At 35.2% G+C, this 23,559-nt stretch overlaps 1 protein-coding gene across 1 annotated transcript in view; it reads left to right on the plus strand.

The window, feature by feature from the left end:
• Positions 1-15,615: 15,615 nt before the first annotated feature.
• The window catches only part of ANXA10 (annexin A10), a 66,427-nt gene continuing 58,483 nt past the window's right edge, over positions 15,616-23,559 (plus strand). The window contains 1 exon segment of the mRNA XM_070415441.1: positions 15,616-15,831. Within this exon segment, the coding sequence (XP_070271542.1) occupies positions 15,814-15,831 (18 nt within the window). The 5' untranslated portion in view covers positions 15,616-15,813.

Genomic DNA, 23,559 nt, shown 5'->3' on the forward strand with positions numbered 1-23,559 from the left:
CACAAGATACTGGGGCATAGGGGAGCCTGGGGGAATGTCAAGGGGAGGAATAAAAAAGGAGACATATGTAATACTCTTTGTAATACTTTAAGCAATAAAACAATTTTTTTTTAAAAAAAGTACTATCATTATAAGCCATATCTTCTGAATATTATCATTGGAAAACAGATGCTATTTAACTCCATTGTTTTTAAAAGAAAGTTAAAAAATCACTATAGGCAGAATTGCACCAGAATTTTACAAAAATGAAACATTCATATACTAAAAATTATATTTGTAATATGTCACCATTGGTTTTAATTTAATTAAATTGTATACTTATATTCAATCTTGCTCTTTATATGACCAACAATACAATGTCATAATCTTAAGAGTAAAAATCACTACACTCAAATTTAAAAGAAAACAATCATATTTGAAGTAAAGAAAAATGCCCTTTTTTATGAAACTGAAAAAACATAGCAATAAAATCTCTAAGTATTCAATTAATTATTTGCTGATCTGGCAACTACCTACAATTTCATTACAAGTGATGAATTTCTCTCAAAAGCAAAAATAAGTAACCAAATAAACCTCCCAACTTCTGCCTCAGTAATGATCAAGTAAAAACCATGGAAACATTGTTAAGGTTTAATTCTCTCTGCAGGTTACTTACTGTATTTTTTCCTCTAATGAGTTCATGCTTCTCACACAAGCAACAGTTGAGAAAAACAGTTTAAAAAATGTACTCAGACAACATTTTAGACAAATCTCAGGAAAAATATGTATTGGATTTTTTTTCTAAATTCTGGCCTCTTGCCCTCTCTCCACTCACCACCCCGCTGGACCTGCCACACACATAAACAACACACACTCCCTCCCCAAAACATTCCACACACACACACACACACACACACACACACACACAGACACACACACAATACAAACAATACACACATATGCAGCACACACAGCAGTCAGACTCTTGTCACAGGGTTCATATGAAAAAAAGAAAACATTTCCTCCTGTAAATCTGAACTTTAGTTTAAATGACTTTAATATCATCACCCTATTCATTCATTTGTGCTATTAAAGTCAATGACTTGCTTTAAATCTTTATTGGGGTGGACCAGAGTATCTGATTCTGGTATCCAGATATAGAAACAGATTATTTAAACGTATTAATCCATCAACTATACCTACAAAGATCAAGAGGTCAACATACACTTTTTTTATTTTTTTATTAAAAAGCCATATACAAGCCCTAACCGGTTTGGCTCAGTGGATGGAGCATCGGCCTGCGGAATCAAGAGTCCCAGGTTCGATTCCGGTCAAGGGCATGTACCTTGGTTGTGGGCACATCCTCAGTCGGGAGTGTGCAGGAGGCAGCTGATCGATGTTTCTAACTCTCTATCCCTCTCCCTTCCTCTCTGCAAAAAATCAATAAAATAAATTATTTTAAAAAGCCATGTACAAATACATAGAGAAAGATATTAAAACTGGGGGATTGGGGGCATGACAAATAAGAAAATGAAATTATTTCCATACCTCTAACCCTCAGAAAGTTAACTGCCATACATTTCCTTGATGAGTGGATATTGTGATTAAAATCATAAAAAGTAATTACAGTGACATTTTTAGCCATCTGCATGCACAATGTTAATTGCGCAGAGCTGCCCAAAAGGATATATTTAAACTAACTGCTGCTAATAAGACTGTCTGTTAAAAAAGTCAGCTTACTTTACAAATGAAACAACAGTTAAAACCAGTTACCAGTTGTCAAAGTAACAGCAGAACACTGAAAGGTGGGTATTTTGCTCCTTTGACTTGTGCAATCTGTTTCCTAGATGGCAGCATAGAGTATAAAGTCAAACATCCACGCAATTACAATGTGAGGTCAGCTACCCTTTCTTCGCATTGACACACCACCATTAAAGTTATATTGCAGCACTATTAATTATGCTTGATTGCCTCATTGTCCAGCCTTTAAAGCAAATAATTATGCAGAGGTTATATCCTGAAACATTCCTATATTGCTAGTTAGAAAAATATGCTTTCCAAAATTGTGAGAATTCCCCTCCTTTCAAAAGAAGTAACTTTATCTAAAATTTAAAAGGTTTTGCCCTGGCTGGTGTGGCTCAGTTAGTTGAGTGTCGTCCCATGCACCGAAAGGGTGGCAGGTTGGTTCCCAATCAGGGCATATACCCAGGTTGTGGGTTCCATCCCTGGTTTGGGGTGTGTGCAGGAAGCAGCCGATCTATGTTTCTCTCTCACATCGATGTTTCCATCTCTCTCTTGCTTTCCCTCTCCTTTCCTCTCTCTCTCCAAAAATCGGTAAAAATATACTTTTAAAAAAGGTTTCGTACATCCATTTCACCTTCATTTAAATCATGTATAACATATATTAAAATAGGGGAGCTTTATATTTTAAACTGCATGATTGATTACAGATAAAATTAAGTTATATCAATATTGAAACAAAGCTAAAGAGCCCATGATAAATCAGCTAAATTGATGTATAACAGTACATCATAAAAAATAAATCTAAGGATATTAGATTACTTGGACAAAAAATATGCAACCAGAAAAGGTCTGCAGAATCGCATGTTTTCAATGAAAGGACTTTGATGAATAACAAATAGCCTTGTAATTTATCACATGGAAGCCCTTTATGGAGTAGCTGGAATGCCTGGCTAAAGCGGCACATGGTATAAGTAATGCAAACTTAAACACCCTGTCTTCCATTTGCCCCATTTTTACAGGTCTTGGCTTGAGATCTAAAGCAACTTTGTGAAAGCATAGCCAATTTCATGCCCTTTCTTGTAGTTTATATTACTCCACCACCTCATCCCAAAATGAATGTGTCCTTAGCCCAACCGCCAGTTCTCAGAGCCATAAAACAACTTCTGTACTACCCTGCTCTGACAAAGCACAACATGAGAAGAAGACGATGAGGAGAGATTAAACACCTACAAAACAGTAGAAATTGGAAACAGAACAGATTCTCTTGAATTACAAATCACTACTTTTTTTGCGGGGGGGGGGGCTTATATTTATTTAATTTATCTTTATTGTTGAAAGTATTACAGATGTTCCCCTTCCCCCCCCCATTGACCCCCTCCACCCTGCTCCCGCCTCCTCCCCAGGCCCTCACCACACTATTGTCTGTATCCCTGGGTTATGCATATATGCATATAAATTCTTTCGTTAAACTCTTCCCACCCACCCCCACCCCCTTCCATCTGAAATTCCTTCAGTGCCTCAGGACAATTATTTGTGGAAAGCACAAAAATCTTTTAAAGCTGTGGTTCTCCACCCTTAGTATGCATCAGAATCATTTGGAGAGCTAGTTAAAAAGAAAAATCACAAGTTCCTTCCCCAGAACATGTGCATCAGTAGGTCTAGGGACAGACTAGAAAATTTGCATTTCTAACAATTTCCCAGGTGGAAATTCCTCTTCTGCTCCTAGGACCCCTTTGGGGGAATATTCAGTTAAACAGTTAAGCCACTTTGTAGAGTCCACAAACTCACTTCTGAACCTTTACTGAAGTCAACTGTTATCCATGGAAATCAAAGAGCGTTTTCCCTTTTATCAGATACTGTCAAATAGACCAGCATGTCAGTTCTTACTCAGGACCCTCACTTACTGCAGCTTTTGCAGAAATGTAGTTGGGGGGACAAGCTCCCAATCTGTTAAGCTCTATAAAGGTAAAGATAAATAAACAAGGCCTGACAAGGGGAATTATTCACATCCACCCTCTGATATTAAATGCAATCCTTCACCTCAGGCCACCGAAATGTAGCACATTAGTTGCAATAACTCTAAGGTGTCTCCTAATTCCAGACTTCCGGTTAAGAAATACGTAGTTGATGCTGTGATATACGAGGCTCCAGGTACTTGGACTTCTTACACACGTATGACTTTATTATAGGGACAAGGTCAGGGAAAATATGTGGGGACTCCTTGCCACTTAATACAAAAGGGGCTAGTGATGGAAAAATGATTAGGATTGTTCAAAAGAAAGACAATAAGGAAAAAAGGATAAAATGAAAAAAATCAGAAAAATTAAACTGAATGTTAACTATTCAAAAGATTGATTTAAAATATAATTAAAGCCCAGCCAGTGTGGCTCAGTGGTTGTGCGTTGACTTACGAAGTCGGAGGTCACGGTTTGATTCCTGGCCAGGGCACCTGCCCAGGTTGCCAGCTCTATCCCCAGTGTGGGCGTGCAGGAGGCAGCCAATCAATGATTCTCTCTCATCATTGATGTTTCTATCTCTCCCTCTCACTTCTTCTCTGAAATCAATAACAATATCTTAATATATATAATTAAAAAGATGATAAATGATATGACTACTAATATTTTAATGAATCCCTATATGAAGATTAAGTGATCTGACTGCCCACCAATTCTTCAAACTGTAAAAGCAGTGTGACAGATTTGCTCAATTTTTTAAAAATCTGACTGTTGTATAAAAAAGAATTTATAATCCCTTGAGTCGATGCCAATTACAACTGTGTAGAACAGAGGTGAAGGTTACAACTCTGGGTGACAGGAGGTTCCATGGTGATTTGGCTCCACCCCCAACAACCAAGGTTGTTTACATTGATATGGGTAACATGGCGGGAGGGTGGTGAAGAAATTTTAGTTAGATTGCTGGACACTGGTGCCCAATACAATGTCATACTAAAGCCTGATAATGAAAAGTTAACACGCAATATAATTAAATTGAGGAGATATAGTGAGCAACTATAGAGGCCACAGGTAAAAGCATGGCTTAAAATGTAGGAATTTATTAACAAAAGTTTTGTCTGGTTTTCTCCTCCTGCCAAAATGTTCATATGGAAGACAATTACCTTATCCAATTTATTGAGGAAAAGGTTGTGCTACAAATCTGTTCTTCATGCTCTTTTAATGGAGCATGGTAAATGGAAACTTTTAAAATTATCTAAGCCCACTCAAGTGGCTAATTTAAAACAATTAGGATACCCTAGGGTTGGATACCTAAGGTGCACTAAGAAATTTTTATTTTAATTAAAGATCTTTTAGATGCAGGTATATCAATACCCACAGATTCCTTGTTTAATGGCCTGTGAGAAGAGCTGACAAATCCTGGAGATTCACTGCAGGTTACAGAAATCTTAATAAATAATAACCCCAGGCCACAAGGAGTGCACAATGTGATATTAATGTTTCAAACTGTGCAACAAGCTAAGGGAGACTGTAATTTTGTGACCAATTTGTCTAATGTTTTCTTTTCCATTTCTACTCACACTGAAGAAATACAAAGCCATTTGGGGTTCCTGTGAGATACATGGAAAAGTATACTATTACTGTCTTTTCACAAAGATAATAAAATTCTGCCATTGCCACACCTAATGAGATAAACAGACTTTATTCCCTGTACATTAGATCCCAGAATGTAATCATTTCATAACTGGAAGTTTGTACCCTTTGCCCAATATCTGTCTCCTCATTTCTCCCACCCTCTAGCCCTGGTAACCACCATTCTACTATCTGTTTCTATGAGTTTGGCTTCTTTTGATTTCACATATAAGTGATATAATATAGTAGTTGTCTTTCCTTGGATTATTTCACTTAGCCCAATGCCTTCAAGGTCCATCCATGTCCCAAATGGCAGAATTTTCTTCTTTTGTCTGGCTAATATCCCATTGTATATATGTACATTTTCTTTGTCTATTCATCCATTGATGGGCAATTAGGGTATTTCCATACTTTGGCAATCCTATATAATAAAAGGCTAATATGTAAAATTGTCCCTATGGGCGGGAGTTTGACCGACCGGGAGTTAGATGTGCGCTGACCATTAGGGGGCGGTGAGGAACATGGAAGACATCAGCGGAGGCACCGCTGGCCCCAATGGGCCCCAATGAGAGTGGGACTGCAGCAGGATGGTGCAGCAGGATGGTGTAGCAGGTGAGCGGGCAGCTCCAGGCCAAGGCAGGTGGGAAGGGAGGCCCTGGCCAGTGGCAGTGGCAGGCAGCCTGTGGAAGGGAGGCCCTGGTCGGCAGCCAGTAGCCGCTAGGGACCCTACCTGTGCATGAATTTCATTCACTGGGCCTCTAGTCATTAATAATGCTGCAATTGGCATGGGAATACAGATAGTTCTTTGTTATCCTGTTTTCATTACTTTTAAATGTATACCCAGAACTAGAATTGCTGGATCATATAGTGCTATTTTTAATTTTTAAGGAGGTTCCATGCTGTTCTACATAGTGGCTTCACCAATTTATAATCCTCCTAACACTGAAAGAGAATTGCTTCTTTTCCATACTCTCCAATACCTGTTCTCTCTTGTCTTTTTGATGATAGCCATTCTAACAGGAAACAGATGATATTTGGTTTCATTGTGGTTTTCATTTGCATTTCCTAATGATTACTCATGTTGAGCATCTATTCATGTACCTGTTGGCCATTTATATAGGTCTTCTTTGTAAAAATATCAGTTCCTCTGTCAATTTTTAAATTGGATTGTTTTTGCTATTGAGTTTTATGAGTTACTTATTATACTAGTACATTGTGAATATTAGAGATAAACTGAAGCCAATTCAATTGAAAAGTATAGTTATCTATATACAGTGGGGCCTTGACTTATGAGTGGCCCTACTAACGAGTTTTTCAAGATATGAGCCGTCTCTTGGCCGATTTTTTGCTTTGACTTGTGAGCTAAAATTCAGGTTATGGGCCAGCTTCAGATACCCCACCGCTCGTTGGCGCAGCGAACGTCACAGTGAACGCCACAACATCAACCCAGCATCACGTGTCTCACTCGTTCACTTTATGATTTGACATATGAGTAATTTGAGTTACAAGTTCCGTCATGGAATGAATTAAACTCGTAAGTCAAGGCCCCACTGTATATAAAAGCCTAAGCAACCAGCCAACTGGCTGACCAGCCAGCCAGTAGCTATGACACACAATGACCACCAGGGGGCAGACGTTCAACACACAGACATGGAAATATGGAACAGACTGATGAATCTCAGAGGGAAGGAGAGGAGGGAAAGGCGGAAGAGATTAACAAAAATCTTTATATGCATACTAGAGGCCTGCTGCACAGATTTGTGCACCAGTGGGATCCTTCGGCCTGGCCTGTGGGGATTGGCTGAAACCAGCAATCTGACATCCCCCAAGGGGTCCTGGATTGTGAGAGGGCACAAGCCAGGCCAAGGGACCCCACTGGTGCACAAATCCGTGCACCAGGCCTCTAGTGTATTATATTAATAATATAATGTTCATAGGCCAATATAAACTCTAAACTAATATGGAATTATAAGTGCTCATTAGTCATAGGACCTCAGAGGATAGCTGATTAACCCAATTACAGTAGAAACTCAGGAAAAACATTAAAACAACTACATATTTCTTACACAGAACTGACTAGGACATCTCCCAGAAAACCAGAAATAAGTTATTGTTCTTGCCAACTCCAAAACCAAAGCAAGCAGTACAAAAATTGATTATGTTGTTTGTTTCTGTAGAAATCAAATACAAACTCTGAGAAATTTGTTAGTCCCTATTTTTAAATTTACCAAGAAAAAAATTACTGAATTTGAATAGGTCTTTGAGCAAAAGCATTTTTTTTTCTTTTTTAGACCTTCAAACAATGATAGCACTATCTAGCCATTTGTGACCCTACTAGTCAAGACTGCCCTAAGATCTCCATGTTCAAATAATTTGGTAAGCATTTCTCAAAAGCTGATGGGAGCATGTGGCAAAATCCTACTACTGCCATCCAGTGATAACTGCTGGTATTTTTGACTAGAAACTAACCTGACATAACCGCAAGGTACACTATTTGAAAACAATTCTTGGCCTGTTATTGTTGTTGGGAACTTTCATTGAAGTTTTTTTCTATTACAGAAAGATATCAATTCATTTTGAAACATGAGATAACCATTCACTTAGGGTTTTTCATATCATCATAAATGGAGAGAAGAATTTCCTCATGAAATGAAAGTACTATACTCAAACACAATAGGGAACACTCATAATATATTTGAACAAAGGCTTCCATTCCTTTGGACCCTATAAGCTTCTTCCTGTAGAGTTATATAAGGATGCAACGAAATGGTCTGCTTCCTATAATACATTATCAAAGGCTGTCAAACAAGCAGCATGATTTGTAGATGGTCCTCAAGGTTGGAAGACCAGTCTAAACCACATTCAACCCAAAAAACAGCTGCACTATTGAGGTAAAGATGCAAAAGATAAATCCGCTAAATGGGCATAATTGAGTGTTGTTCCTTGCAACATCAGAGGAACCAAACAATAGCCAAAGTGACTTTTGCCAAGTCTTGGGTAGTAGCCAATAGAGTTGCATTGGTCCAATAAATTGGCCCAAGTTTACTGGAAGGTAAAAGAACCCCCATTTGAGGTAAAGTATGATGAAATTTGTTATGGAATCAGCAGTGGATATCAAAATGCAACATTTCTACTCTAACCCCCAAATAATTCCCAAAATAAGGCCAGTGACTGCTATTACAGGTTAGTCAACTGGCTTGGCCATATACTAGTAATTAGAGGAACATAAAAGATCCCAACAGAAGCTTTTGGTGAGCTTGCACAAAACAAGATATATTGCACCAATGACAATTCAACCTGGAGATGAATCATATCCTAGCAAGTGAGAAGGACCTTGACAAGTATGCCCTATTGTTTGCCTGAACTCTCTTTCTTCTTGCATGCTGTGTCCTTACATTTATTGAAAGCCTCGTAGAAGGATGCTGTTATGAGTCTTTTCAATTATCTATACTAATAATAGAGGAATATGCAAATTGTCCAGGGCTCCATCACAATAACAATAACAAATGAACAGCAGGCTGCGTGGGGCGACCAGGCCGGCAAGGGGGTTAGTGAGGGACAACCAAACAATTGAACAGCAGGCTGTGTGTGGTGACCAGGTTGGCTGGGGAGGGGGGGGGCAGTTGGGAGCAACCAGGCTGCCGGTGGGGGGGGGGGGGGGGGCAGTTGAGAGTGACCAGGCTGCCAGGGAGTCAGTTGGGGGCAACCAGGCCGTCAGGGGGCGCCGTGAGGGGCGACCAGGCCAGCAGGGGGAGGCAGTTGGGGGTGACCTGGACGGCAGGGGTAGGCAGTTAGGGGTTATCAGGCCAATAGGCAGAGGCAGTTAGGGGTGATCAAGCTGGCAGGGGGGCAGTTAGGGGCAATCAGGCAGGCAGGCAGGTGAGCAGTTAGGGGCCAGCAGTCCCAGATTGTGAGAGGGATGTCTGACTGCTATTTTAGGCCTGATTCCTGGGATCGGGCCTAAACTGGCAGTCAGACATCCCCTGAAGGGTCCCGGATTGGAGAGGGTGCAGGCTGGACTGAGGGGACTCCTTCCCCCTCCCCCCATGCACAAATTTTGTGCACCAGGCCTCTAGTTCTGAATATAATTTTCAATCTATTAAATCATCACTTATATTATGGAGTAATAATACTTCCTAAGGTTGTTTTGAGGAATAAATTAAATCAAATATGATCCAGAAATATTTGATATTGCTTTTTAATACACTTTGCTTTTAATAATAATTTCAGATGAGATCAATTTGGCAACACAAATATTTCTTTTTTTTTAATGACAGTAATTCCCTAAATTCTCATCTCTATGAAATATATAAAAAACATGATTCCGGGAATGTAAACTTTGGTTCAAATTAATATACATTACTAATGTGCTAGAATCTAATTTTCAAAGTGATGAAAATAATTTTAGAGTAAGTTACTTTCTTCTTGGACTTTTAATTAAATTTCTTTTATAAGGATTTGGAGATCTGATTTGAAAAGTAATTAAAAATTGGCTCTTGCCAAGAGGTCAGATACCAAGTTCCAATAGAAAAAGGCTGCTTAACAGCTGATGTTTATCACGTAACCTCAAAAGGAAACTAACAGGTCGTCTTTCTCATGCTCTCACGTACTTGGGTTATTATTGCTGATTACACCTGGAAACACTCTTCAAACACAAAGGTGAACAGGAAGATCAAGAGGCAGAATGTTTCCTTTTGGCTTTTCCGGCCTGATGCTGAACTCTTGAGGCTAAAGCAGTACAATGACGTACCTACAAGGTACTTCACTGACTTTTTCATTTCAAGTTTGAAAAGCTGTGCGAAATAAGTTTTGACTCTTCAAAATTTCATTACATCTACATTAAAAAAGTCAGCATCTCAATAAAAAAAAAGCCAGCACTTTTGAGTCAGAGCTATTTTCAAGGACAAAAGCAACCTTGAGAGAGCAATGTGCCATAGAGACCATCTGGACTGAATACATGACTGAAGCCATCACTGTCTGTTGAAATATCCTGAGGTTTCTATGGAGGCACTTCTGGTACAAGATGGGCCTACTGAACAAGGAGAAAACAGGAAGGAAAAATGCACTACAAAAATAAATGTAGACACTCTCAAGATGGCAGTGAAGTAGGTAGATCTTGCACTCACTTCCGCCCAGGACAAAACTGGAAATACAACCAAATTGGGGAACAATCACCTTGAATAACCAACTAAAGACTAGATGAAAGGGAGTCTTATAATCAAGGATTTACAGAGGAAGCCACATTGAGACTGCATCTGCACAGCAGCTCACATGCTGTGGTCAGGGTTGAGCCTCTCAGTCAGCCAGCCTAAGGGCCAATCCCATTTACTCAACACTCTGCTAAATTCCTTAGCCAATAAAATAAGAAAAATACATTTTAAAAAACCATACAGATTGGAGAGGAAAGGTGTAAAACTATCATATATTCATGTTGTCTTGACTGTTTATGTAAAATGCCCTTAAAAATTTACAAAATAGCCAGAATATCTAACAAATTAACTTAGCAAGGTTATAGTATACAATGAAATTTATACAAATCAACAGCCTACCAATTTATTTGTATAAAATAACAGTAAAATGAAATAGGAAATGCAATATGATTTTCAATGGAAACGGAAAATATGAGGTGTTTCAGAAAAATTAAAATAAATGCACCCAAAACTCACAAAATATTCTTAAAAGTAAAAAGACTTCAATAAATTAATAAATATACCATATTCATGAATTAGAAGGTCAGCTATTGTTTAGAAATCATTTCTCCTCCAAATGACTCTATAAGTGCAATGCAATCCCAATGAAGCTTCAGCAGCCTTTTTTGAAGAAATTGACTAGCTGTTTAACATTCACAAAATAATGCAAGTAACTTATAGGGGCCAAAACAATTAAAAATAGGAGGAGGAGGAAGAGGAGATTTATAAAGCTACAGAACTCACATTACTTGATTTCCACACTTATTATAAACTACAGTTATAAACTATGACAGTGTGGTATTAGTGAAAGGAAAGACATTCAGATCAATTGGGCATAATATACAGTCTGGTAATAGACCCACACATATATAATAAAGAAACTTTTGACTAAAGTGTCAGGATAAATCAATGGAGAACAGAAAGTCTTTTAAACAAACAGTTTAACAACTGAGTTTCCCTATGGAGGGAAAAATGAAACACTACTCTTACTTTGTAACACAAACTATATGAGTATTGATCATATGTCTTGAAAAAGATATAACTACAAACTTCTAGAAGAAACATTATAGCATTGGAATAGGCAAAAAACAGACTACAAAAAAGCACAATGTTAAAAATTAATGAGATTTTATCCAATTAATTTAAAATAAAGAAACCCTTCCTATTCATAAGACACCATTCCAACAATGAAAAGGCAAGGCTCACACCCAGAGCAAGTGTTTGTAAATCAAAGCTGCTAAGAATGTTTCTCTAGAATGTACAAAGACCTCTTAAAACTCAACACTAAAGCCATCAACTCAGTTGGAAAATGGATAAAGAATTTGAACAATTTACACCAGAGAATATAAAAATGGCCATTTAGCATAAAAAAGATACTCTATATTTTTATCCATTAGGGAATTGCAAATTAGAAGCCCAATGTGACACAACTGCACAATTAGATGACTACATTTTTAAAAGGTGATAATATAAAGTCTTGGCATAAACGCATCTTTACAACAGATGAACAACAGGAAAATGGGTAAATATTATGCAGTATATTCATGCAATGAAAATACTCAGCAATAAAAAGAAACTCTTCATACACACAATAAGAGTGAATTTCAAAAATGTTATGCTGAAAAAGAATCCAGACAAATAAGAGTACATATCATATAATTCCATTTAAATAAAACTCTAGGTAAAGTAAACTAATCTACAGTTGCTGAAAACGGGATGGTGGTTGCCAAAGAGAAGAGGTGAGTGAAGGGAGAATCTACAGAGGGATATGGCAAAACCTAAGGATATGGGTTGTGGAAATGTTCTGAATCTTGATTGTGGTTTTAGTTTAGAAAGAATATATGTAGTTTACATATATATATTCACATATATATATTCAAAACTTACTGAATTATAGACTTTAAGAGGATGTAGTTAACTGCAGACAATTTATATTTAAGTTGTTTATGAAAATAAAGAGCCAGAGCCAGATGTTGCCATATTTCATTGAAAATGGAAACCTTTACAGGCAAGATTAGAGAAAAAATATATATACATAATTTATAAATATATTATAAGTGGCCCCTCCAAAAGATATGCAAACATAAGGGAAGGAGAATGGAAATTCCTACTTAAAGAGATAGAGAAATGATGTAAAATAGTCAACTATCAACTAAGAGCTTATTATAGCTTTTTAGATAAATGATTGTGGGCACTGAATTACTATGGCATTTAGATTTTATTGAATGCTTATATAAAAGTAAAAGAAAATAAACTGTAAGTATCTAATCTTGAGCGAAAATATTTATATTAAACCTTTAAAAGGAATTAAAAAGAGCATAATTTTTCAAAAACTTTTAAGGGAATGTTGATACAAAACATTTTGAAGACTACTATCTAATTGGAAAGAAATTTGCCCTTTTTATAGCTTTCTTTCTTATGATTGTTGTTTCAGATAGTTTGTAGTGCTCATGGAGGCAGTGTTCTTGTACTTAAGTATACATAAACTTACATTAAACACTTTATATTACACTTTTTGAATTGTGCATAAAATAAAAACTCCAAATCATTATTTAATAAATATAAGCACTACAAGGCAGGGATCTTTGTCTTGTTCCACAAAGTATCCAGCTCCTAGTACATTGCCAGGCACATATTAGCTACCTAATAAATACTTGTCAATAAATTGAATGAATGATATGAAATTTGACCGTCAAGAGGCTTAAATGTTTGTTTGTCATAGCACACTACATAGAAACTCACATTTTATTTAGAAGATGGCCTGGTTAATAGTCATAAAAAAAATTAAGGTTCATTTGAGTGGCTGCCAGGCTGAATAATATGCTGCATGCTGCTAAAATTGGGATTGCATCCATTAGCTAATACAAATCTAAGAAGCAATGCCTAAGACCTGCTCCCAAGGGTTCTTACCATATTTCATATTTTCCATCCTGGCATGTGCTATTTCTGCCAGAGAACAGACCATCAGAAAATAGTAATAGAATGTGATGATGTGTCTAAAAGTTTGTGCTCAGATGTACCATTTACCTGCTCATATTTGTTTGGTTGAAACAAAGCACATGACTAACTCAAAATGAAAGGTGCATAAAAATTTTTGCTATATAATTAAGAGAGTGTATAATCATGAAAAATAATGTAATCCACCTCAAGCATAGGATTGATCTTGGACCTAAGTTCACATTTCTACTCTACCACTTGCCAGGGTGCAATCTTAGGCTAATTTTCTGACTATGCAGACCTCAATATTCTCCTCACTAAAATATGGGTAATACTACTACTTAGCCCATAGAGTTGTAAGAATTAAATTCATTTATACAAGTAAAATCACTTGAAACAGTGTCTAATATAGAGTAAGAGTTCAATTATTGCTAGCATTTATTACTTTTCATATAGTAGATCCTCAAACCATGGTTAAAATGATTTCTTATTTATTGATTTGAGACAGGCAGATATATAGACAGACGTAGATTTGTTGTTCTACTTATTTATGCATTCATTGGTTGATTCTTGTGTATGTCCTGACTAGAATCAAACTCACAACCTTGGCATATGGGGACGACACTCTAAAACACTGAACTACCCAAGGCTTAAGTGTGATCAAATAAGTTAAACCCTAAATTTAAACAAAGCTTATTATGAAAATTTCCAAATACACACTAAAACAAAATTATCTAAAGACACTCCTATCCCTAACAGTTAAATATTTTGCCATATTGTATTCATATCTCTCACACCGTTTTTGCCTGAACTATTATGAAGCAAATCCCAGACATGATGGTGTCAATTGGTACATGTTTTTTAAAAAACTAAACCATAAAATAATGAGGAATGAAAATAAACACTAAGTAATTATTGTCTGGAAGGAAATTAAGAAATACAATCCAACCTCATATTATCAAATCTGATAATATTACGGAAAATATATTTGCCTCAAATATTTTGACAATTTTCATTTCATCTTGATGCATTCAGCCTATAATTAAAGCCACAAACCATGAAATCTTTGAAAAATGTGTCAAAAAGAAAACAGTTCAAAACCTCATTGTCCTTTGTTTTAAATTCTGAATCCTAAACATAAGTGTAACTATTATTTAGTAATTACTATAAGCTGTCTAAATAAAAACAGAGAAAACACAAGACTCAAATTCAGACACTTACAAATGGAGAAACACACACATGTGAACACATACATGGCTGACTTACTAGATTTTAACTTTTTTGAAAACAGGCATCACACTTTACATCGTTCACAGTACCAAGTATATCATTAAGTTAATCAGATTTTATTATGAACTGAGTACTTCAGAAATCAGGATTTGTCTGCTTTCTGAATTTTATTCATATACCCTGCTTAATGAATTTTATTCATATTTTAACATCTGGTTTATTTGGGGGAAAGCAGTCCTAGTTATGACTGCTTATCAGTGGATACTTATTATTATCATTTTTGTTCTTTCAACCAAGAATTATTTATTCCTAATTTGTCTTCAAAATATTTTAAACTTTTTATAGACTAAATGAACACTGTACTGTTCACTAAAAGATAAGTGGCAATAAAGTGACATAGTATATATTTATTTTTATATTTGGAGTAATGTGTGAAACATATGACGATATATATTTCCTAACAATATATGGTGCTTTAAAAGTATTTTAAAAATCTGTTTCCTTAAAGTTTAATAAAGTTAAATACTCAAATAAAATGTATAGAAAGTATGAAAATAACTTTTTCCAAAGACTTTATTGCTGGGTAATCAATTCTGTCCTAAATACACTCTTTCTTAATATAAGACCAGATATGTAATAGTAACAAATTATGTAAAAAAATGATACAGACAGACATAGAATCTAGAAATTTTTTAAATGAAGGGAGTGGTTTGAGTTCCTGAAAGAGTTGGATGTTAAAAATGGTAAAGCAGAAATAAATTATTAACTTTGTGGTTCATGAAATTACCTTTCCATAAGTCATCACCTTTTTCAAAAGATTGCACTTCTTTCACTGATTGGCTAATTTATGTTTCTTAAGTAAACACAGGACCACGGGTTAGGCTACTGGCTCTATTTATTTTGTGCAAGAATTGTGCCTAGTCACCTATGACTGATAGCTCAGCATAGATACTGTATCTCTAGACCGGGCTTTATCCAGAATCAGCCCTATATTTTCTTGTTTGAGACACTGAGGTGAAAGGGAGACATATTTAAACTTGATTGAACAGTGAACTTCAGTTCTTTCTAGCTACATAGGAAAACAAGTCTGCGCAGTTGATCACTTACTGAAAATCTTTTGATCTACTCCGAAATAAACCACTATCATCAAAATGTTTTGTGGAGACTATGTAAGTATAACAGCTATTTCAGTAAAACTTTCTAATTTTTTGAGAATTAAAACTTTCTTCATTTGTGGTACTTGACATTTTCAACAGGAATATTGGTGTTTTAATTTTTTTTATTAAATTTTTAGGTGTTTGATATAACTATTAAACAATGTTAATATTACTAAATCTCAAATCCATGCTAATTTTGAAGTAATGTGTTATTCCATAGAGGCAATTTAGTTACCCCTTTTTTTAATTCTAACTTTCATAATTCCAACTGTAAAAATTAGAATTCTAATTAGAATCACAATAAGTATGATCTTTTCAGAAAATACGATTTATTTTTAAATAATTATCTGTTGAATTCAAGCAGTATATAACTCAGGTTAGTAATTTCATTTTTTTTCCTTGTCTGAATCATTTTGATCTAACTGCTCCAATAGTTCACGAACTTTTGAAGAGCCAAAATAGAGGCTGAGTTATCCAAATTTACATTGTTTGAAAAGATATCCAATTCACATGACCTTCAAAATTATACATGTGTTGTGTATTGATAAGTTTTTCAAAATCTAAATTATGTACAACACTTTCAGAAACCTTTTTATTTTATGCAAACAATTACAATTATTTGGTTAAACTTTGGCACATAAATAATGTTATTTGCTTACTTAAAAAGTATTAATTATTAGAATTTTAATTTACTTGTTTTGTTTTCAAATTTAATACTAGATGAGGACCTAAAATATGGCTACTTTCCGTTATTTAAGTCTTAAGAATCTTAATTTCACCTTAAGATTTCAGGATCTTATTGGCAGTTAAAACTTCTCATTATTGTTTTATTAATTGTGAGGCAGTTTGCTAATTTAGGCCAATAGAGCAAATTATTTAATTTGTAAAAGTTATATCATTTTCTCCCTTTCTATTCCTTCAAGTACAATTATTTGGAAATAATTAATATTATATTATATGTGCTGTGTATATCTTCTATTAACATTTATGTGCTAATTTATCAAAAGAAACATGTAGAGAATATTTAAATTGTATTTCAGGGATTATTTAAAGTTATGATGATAACAAGATTTCAAAGAAATGCAATGATTTTCAGTGCTTCTGGAACAGATAAAGAATATCAGAGATTAAAGAGTTGCATTTGAACATACCTAAAATTCATTTGTAAGTGTTTTGATCATCTATATTAGATATAAATTTTGAATCTTATATATTATCTCAGCAAGCTTTACATAATCAGTGTCATCATATTTTAAAAAAATTATTTATTATCTTAAGACATGTGGTCCATGTGGTTAGAACTTAGTATTAAAGAGACCAGTAATTGAGGTCAAGTTTACCTGTTTAATCTCCATTTTGGGTCTAGTGTCCTCAGGCAAAAGACTTGGTCTTCCACAGGCAAGAAAGCACAAGTTCTCATATTATAATTTGGATAATAATTGACTGGGTTGCTTGTTAAAAATAGAGTCTGGGGCCCTGTACTCAGCAGTTCAATATAGATGACATCTGAATTTATAGGCTCGATGTAAGTGCATGACCATTTTTGAGAGCCCCTAATATGAGTTACAAAACTAAAAAGGGAAATTTAATATAAGTCAAGCAAGAGGCAAGAATCATAAAAGTAGTTATATTTCTGTAAAAAAATAAGCATATGTAATGCTTTAAAAATTACTTTCTAGAATGATGGAGTTAGATGGCCCCCAGTATTTAAAATCGTTTAGGTAGGTTAGTTACATTAAGAAGGTAATGTGCCTCTGATCCATAGGTGTATTTTCCCTGTGGACTTGACCATAAGACCATCTACTAAAAGCAAGATTTAATTAAATGATTATGTTCTTTTATGGCAATCCTGGACCTGTTTCCTTGGAGGAAGATAGAATCCCTCTTAGATGAAGGGAATAAATAAATAGACCCAAGCCAGGATCCAAACCCAGGCATTCCAATGTGATTATAACTCAAGCTAAAATACTGCTTCTTTCAAATATATGCCTGATTCTTCTAATGAAACTACTGACTATTTTTGTGCTGTTAGTCAGCAACTGACCTTCCCTTTTTTGTATAGCAATATTTTATTTACTATAGATCCATTTATTTGATTAGACCCTTTCTTTTTTGCCTCTAAGTAACTTTAATCATATTCATTTTTCTATCCTTTTGACAACTTCCTATTTCTATTATACGTATTCACTGATAGGAAATTATAGGAGTATTGCAACCAATATAGCATATTTACATCACATTCCACACTTCAATTAACATTATATATTATATTTAAAGTAGAGAAACAAGTAATAAATTTGCCTCCATCTCTCAGGAGTTGTGCATACCTTGTCTAATTTAATAGTCAAAGCAGATATTTTTACAAGAATACAACTTAGCACACAAAGGTTTTGAAATTCTTCTTGGAGGCACCAGATATTTGCTCAACAGTTTCACATGTATTATTTTTAGTCTTGAAAACCTTCAAGGAAAATATTATCATCCCCATTTTCCACATGAATATACTGAGGCTTTGAGAAGTAAATACTTTTCCCAGGAATGAAAAGCCAGGCAGTGGTGAAGTAGAATCCTGCCTAACTCTAAAACCATTTCTACCACAAAAATAAAAAAGTGCCTAAATATGATTATCCTGACTTCATATTATGAAGCAAAGAATATATATATTTTTGAACCCAATTAAGAGATACCAAATTAGCTTGGCAGGTTGTGGCTCACTGGTTGAGCATCAACCTAGGAACCAGGAGGTTACCGTTCAATTCCCGATCAGGGCATATACCCGGGTTGTGGGCTGGATCCCTAGTTGGGGGGCATGCAAGATGCAATCGATCAATGATTCTCTGTCATCAGTGATGTTTCTATCTCTCCCTCTCCCTTCCTCTCTGAAATCAATAAAAAATATACTTTTCAAAAGAGGGAGAGATAAAATTAGCAGCAATATCTTAATAAAGATGCTCTTACCTAATAAACTTGTCCCTAGAATGGCTCATGATTAACAGAGTCAGACAACAGCAATTTGGCAATGTCTAGTGTGGGCAACAAGACATTCTGTATTTCAGCCCAATCAGTACGAATGAATGCAGTGGTGCTAAGCAGTGAATTGCATGTAATAAAGGAAGAACACTCAGAAAAATTAGAAGCAAATTCGGGGTATTCTATCCAGGAGTGATTGCAGGCTGAGGAGACCTCCCGTGGGAGTAAGGCTGTTGATTAGGTAAGATTATTTTTAAAGCGGGCTTTTCCTATTGAAAGGTATTCCTGGGAGAAAAACTGCCATCCAAGAAATCTGACTTTGATTGTTTATCTACAATATGACTTACTGAACAAATATTAATAAAAGGTTACTCAGACTTTAGATTGCTTTTTACTATCACACGACTACATTGTCTGAACTTTACATACTTTGATTCAACAAAAGTTATGAATCATGCTGGGTATAGCTTCAACTTTTACTGAATCCTCTTTTGAACTAATATATATTGAACTGGAAAAATTAAAGTAATTTTTTCCTTCAAGTGATATATAGGCATGTTGTTACATTTTTTAAAACCTCATTATATTAGCTGTACATTGCTTTTAATGTAAGGGCTGGGTTACACATGACAGTAAAATAATAGCTAAACATATGGTCACAGACAGCTTTACCCCCTAGGATCCATATAGCTGAGGATAATTTACTTAATATTTTCTGTACCTCAACTTTCCTATCTGAAAAAAAATGGGTGTGATAATAGCATCTACAATGTTAGAGTCTCTTATAATTAAGTGACAAGGAACGCACTAAGAAGCCCTGGAATGTAAATAGCATCCCCCAAAAATGTGACCCATTATTAACAGTTTTAAGTAACAGTGCCAAAATTTGAATCCAACTCTAACTCAAAACACCTGATGCTGCTTATAGAGATGAGGTTATTTGTATCCATTACTAATGTTAAATTTGTATATGCATGTATATCCATATATGTGTAATTATTCATAAAATTTATGAATAGTCTTGAATAACAAAAAATTTCATGAGTGGAAATATAAATATATTCTGTTAAATCTTTATTTTTAAATAGCTTCTACCATACTAAAAAAATTTCATAATCCTACTTCCCTAAACAGTTACAGCCAAATGCTCTTTTTTATGGCAAAACTCATCAAAAGTGTATTGTACTCATTATATTAAATTCCTCTCCTCTAATTATCTCTGAATCCACTCCAAGTGGGTTTTCACCTACTCTACTTGTGAAGGTAAGCCGTCACTCCCACGTGCCTGAATCCCAGTCTCCTTTGCCAGGAATGTCCCAGGGTTAAATTCTTTCAACTTTTCTCTTTCTTGTGTATAGCCACTCCTTTGCTCATTGGGTCCAATATAATGGTTTTAATTACAATGCATTCAAAGTCCTCTTTTTAAAAATTTATATTTCAACCCAGCATCTATGCCTGAACCCCAGATTTATATAACCAGCTGCTAATCCAGTGAGTGGAAAACCCATCCTCTTATTAGCTCAGGCACACCCCAAACATTTTTTAAGTATAAATTTAAAAAATGTATTTATCGATGAGTCCCCTCTTTCTCTCATACCTTAAGAATGATCCAGTAACAAAGACTTTTGGCTCTACTTTCATTATCTAGACACCTCTCATTACTTCCACTGCAACTACCCAGGTCCAAGCTACCATCATCATCACTTGCCAACTTTATACCATCCTACTTGGTCACTCTGCTTCCATCTTTGCTTGAACTTCTACATACTAGGAGGAAACAGTGAATATGATTGCCAAAAACTGCACTGTTGAAACATCCATTCCATTGATGTATAAGAACCATCATCCTTTTGGAATTAGACAAAGTCATGCACTGGAAGGTAGAAACATTAAAGGAGAGATTGAGAGAAAGCTTTTAGTCCTCATTTACAGCTCTCAGAGTATCTACCATAATAGCAAGAACAATAATAAATCTTAAATTTGTAGAACCATTGCCATTTTCCAAAGTGCTTATAGTATACAGATCATAGGGCCTGGGGAGGATAACACCTCTTTCTTACATACCTCTCTATATATGTTGGCTTCTAGACATGTTCAGATAATTAAAAAATTATCTGGAAAGTTATTTTGATGTTATACTTCTATTAGTAACATTATTACATGGCACTCATTTAAGTAAGCATTAGGTTAAACCATAAGTCTCTTAAAAGTTAAATAACATTGGATGTTGTAAAACCAAAGTAACGGAAAAAATATGGTTGATCGTATTTCAATTTTATTTTTTCTAATTAACCCATTTAACAAACAGTACAGAAGAAAACTTATCCAATTATCACAAATCACTTACTTTAAAAACTACATATGTTTTTTCTTAAACCATAAGATTAAAATCTTAACAAATGATGTTTGAGCAATAGAACTCATAGTTATTTTAATGAGTCATCTGTTTCTGGGATTAAGTGGAATGGAGAAAACAGAAAGACAACATTTACAAAGCATTACTTACCGATTTTTCAGTAGTTTCACCTGCCCTCTATCTACCCTAGACCAACACCCTGCCCTCTATCTACCCTAGATTTCTTCTCTTATCAGAAACCCTGTAATGAGGAGTAGCTCAGCCTGATTCACCAAAAAGCAAAGAGTTACAGGAATTTTTTAAAGTATTTCATAGTCCATACTGCCAATCTCCCTGCCCCAGCCTCTTTTGAACTGTCTCCAAGGTGTCATAAAACTGCATATAGCTTGTGGACCTGCCTTTCTCAGGCAAGACATAAAAAAGACTATTTTTCTTGGTCAATTCTCACCAGAGGATTTTTTTAAAATTGATTTCTCTCACATCGATGTTCCTCTCTGTCTTTCCCTCTCCCTTTCACTCTCTCTAAAAATCAATGGAAAAAATATCCTCAGGTGAGGATTTAAATTAATTAATTAAAATAAATAAAATTGATTTTTAGAGAGAGTGGAAGGGAGGGGGAGAGATATATAGAGAGAAATATTGATGAGAGAGACACACATCGATTGATTGGAAGCATCCTGCACATGCCTGATCAGGGCCAAGGGTTGAGTTTGCAGCCCAGGTATGTGCCCTTGATAGGAATCAAACCTTCCTGATAGCAGACCCTTCAGTCTATAGGCCAACACCCTATCCATTGAGCCAAACTGTCTAGGGCAAGACTACTTCTTAAGACCCCCTTTTTTTGCCAGCATCCCATCTTATCACAACACGTAGTTATGAATACACTCTTTCTCAATTATACTTTTATTTATGTCTTTTAGATATCCTGATAATTCTGTTGGAAGGAACCAGAACAAAAATATGTTAACAGAGCATGACATGTATAATGTACCAGACATGCAAATAGTTATAGGCTATTTGTGCATAAGATAATGTGTTTTATGTACTTCTATTTTGGATAAAGTGGAGTCAACCTACTACAGATTGGCCTTTCATCTTTATTTTGTGGCAATTTGTAATAAAGCAACAGGGTATCTCAATGTATTTTATTATCTTATCTCATAATTACATTGTGCTACTTATTTTTAAATAAGCCAGAACTGAAAGCATTGCAGAAATATTTTTTCAAGTTTTGAAAAAAGCACTTTAACCCCAGCAGACACATTGTTCAAAGTAATGTGTATTAGTAATGGTTTTTAAAATGTAAGAATCATACTGTATTTTATAGTTGGATGATTCTTATATTGTTGCCATCATTACAACAGTAATCTTCTTGAATTATTGTTAAATTCTTTAGAAATATTAGATATATGAATACATTCTTCTAAGCTTTCACTTAGCTGCCAGTTTCAAAATGTCATTGTTTTAAATGGTAAATAAGAAAAAAGACAAGGTGCTAAAAGATAGCGTTGTACCTGGGGACAAGCACACCTTCTGTGTACATTTCGTCACCTATTGTACTAACTGCTATGTGATTAATCCAACATGTAGATTATATATAACAAATTAAATATTTGCAGTGACTATAGTAGTCCCTTCAAAGCAAAAAAAAAGAGACAGATTTATGAACCCTCAAAAATAGGTAACTTATTGGTTTTAAAATGAGAATTTTTGTGGCAACTAAAGTCACAACTGAACTTAAAACAACTTAATGGCCAATAGAAGCTCTTCCAGATCTCACTCCCCTACAGTTCTTATTTTATTCATCCCAGACATTGGCTAGTAGGATGACTGCATATGGACGTGCCACATCATCCTTCAATATAGTCAATGGCTTCTAATTGTATGTCTTATGGGCTTGGTCTTTTTCTTATGTATATTACAGATTCAAAGTAATTTAAATGCTTCAGACATGAAAATGGTTTTAGTCATTTAGCAGAGGGAAATAAGTACTAAATAACATTCCTTCTTAAAATCACAGGGTTACATAGAACTTGTCTGCTAATAACAATGAAGGAACAGATGGGTCAGCCTCTCTCTCAAATATGCTTCATTTCTCTACTGAAAGTATAGGAGTGCAGCTTTATGATCTAGTTTTATTTCCTTTCATTTTCTTAATTCTTTCTGTATAGTTATAAAGTATTCAAAAGAAAGTTTATGCAGTTTAGAATTTGATGTAGAAACTACTTTTAGAATAGGTGTAGTGAACTTTGTAGTGTGGTTAGTGGTCTATTGTATTTTTCTCTGCCCCAGCCCTGGAATTAACCACTTCTCCAAGGGGCCCTGATTCTCTTAAAGAATGATATTTAAAAGCCAAGATCTGAATGCTAGGTATGTTCATTGTTACAGGGGAATTACTGCTTATATGCTCCTTC

Source organism: Myotis yumanensis, unplaced genomic scaffold (assembly GCF_028538775.1).
Source record: "Myotis yumanensis isolate MYYU_CA2020_CCGP unplaced genomic scaffold, mMyoYum1.0.hap1 SCAF_5, whole genome shotgun sequence".
NCBI lineage: Eukaryota > Metazoa > Chordata > Mammalia > Chiroptera > Vespertilionidae > Myotis > Myotis yumanensis.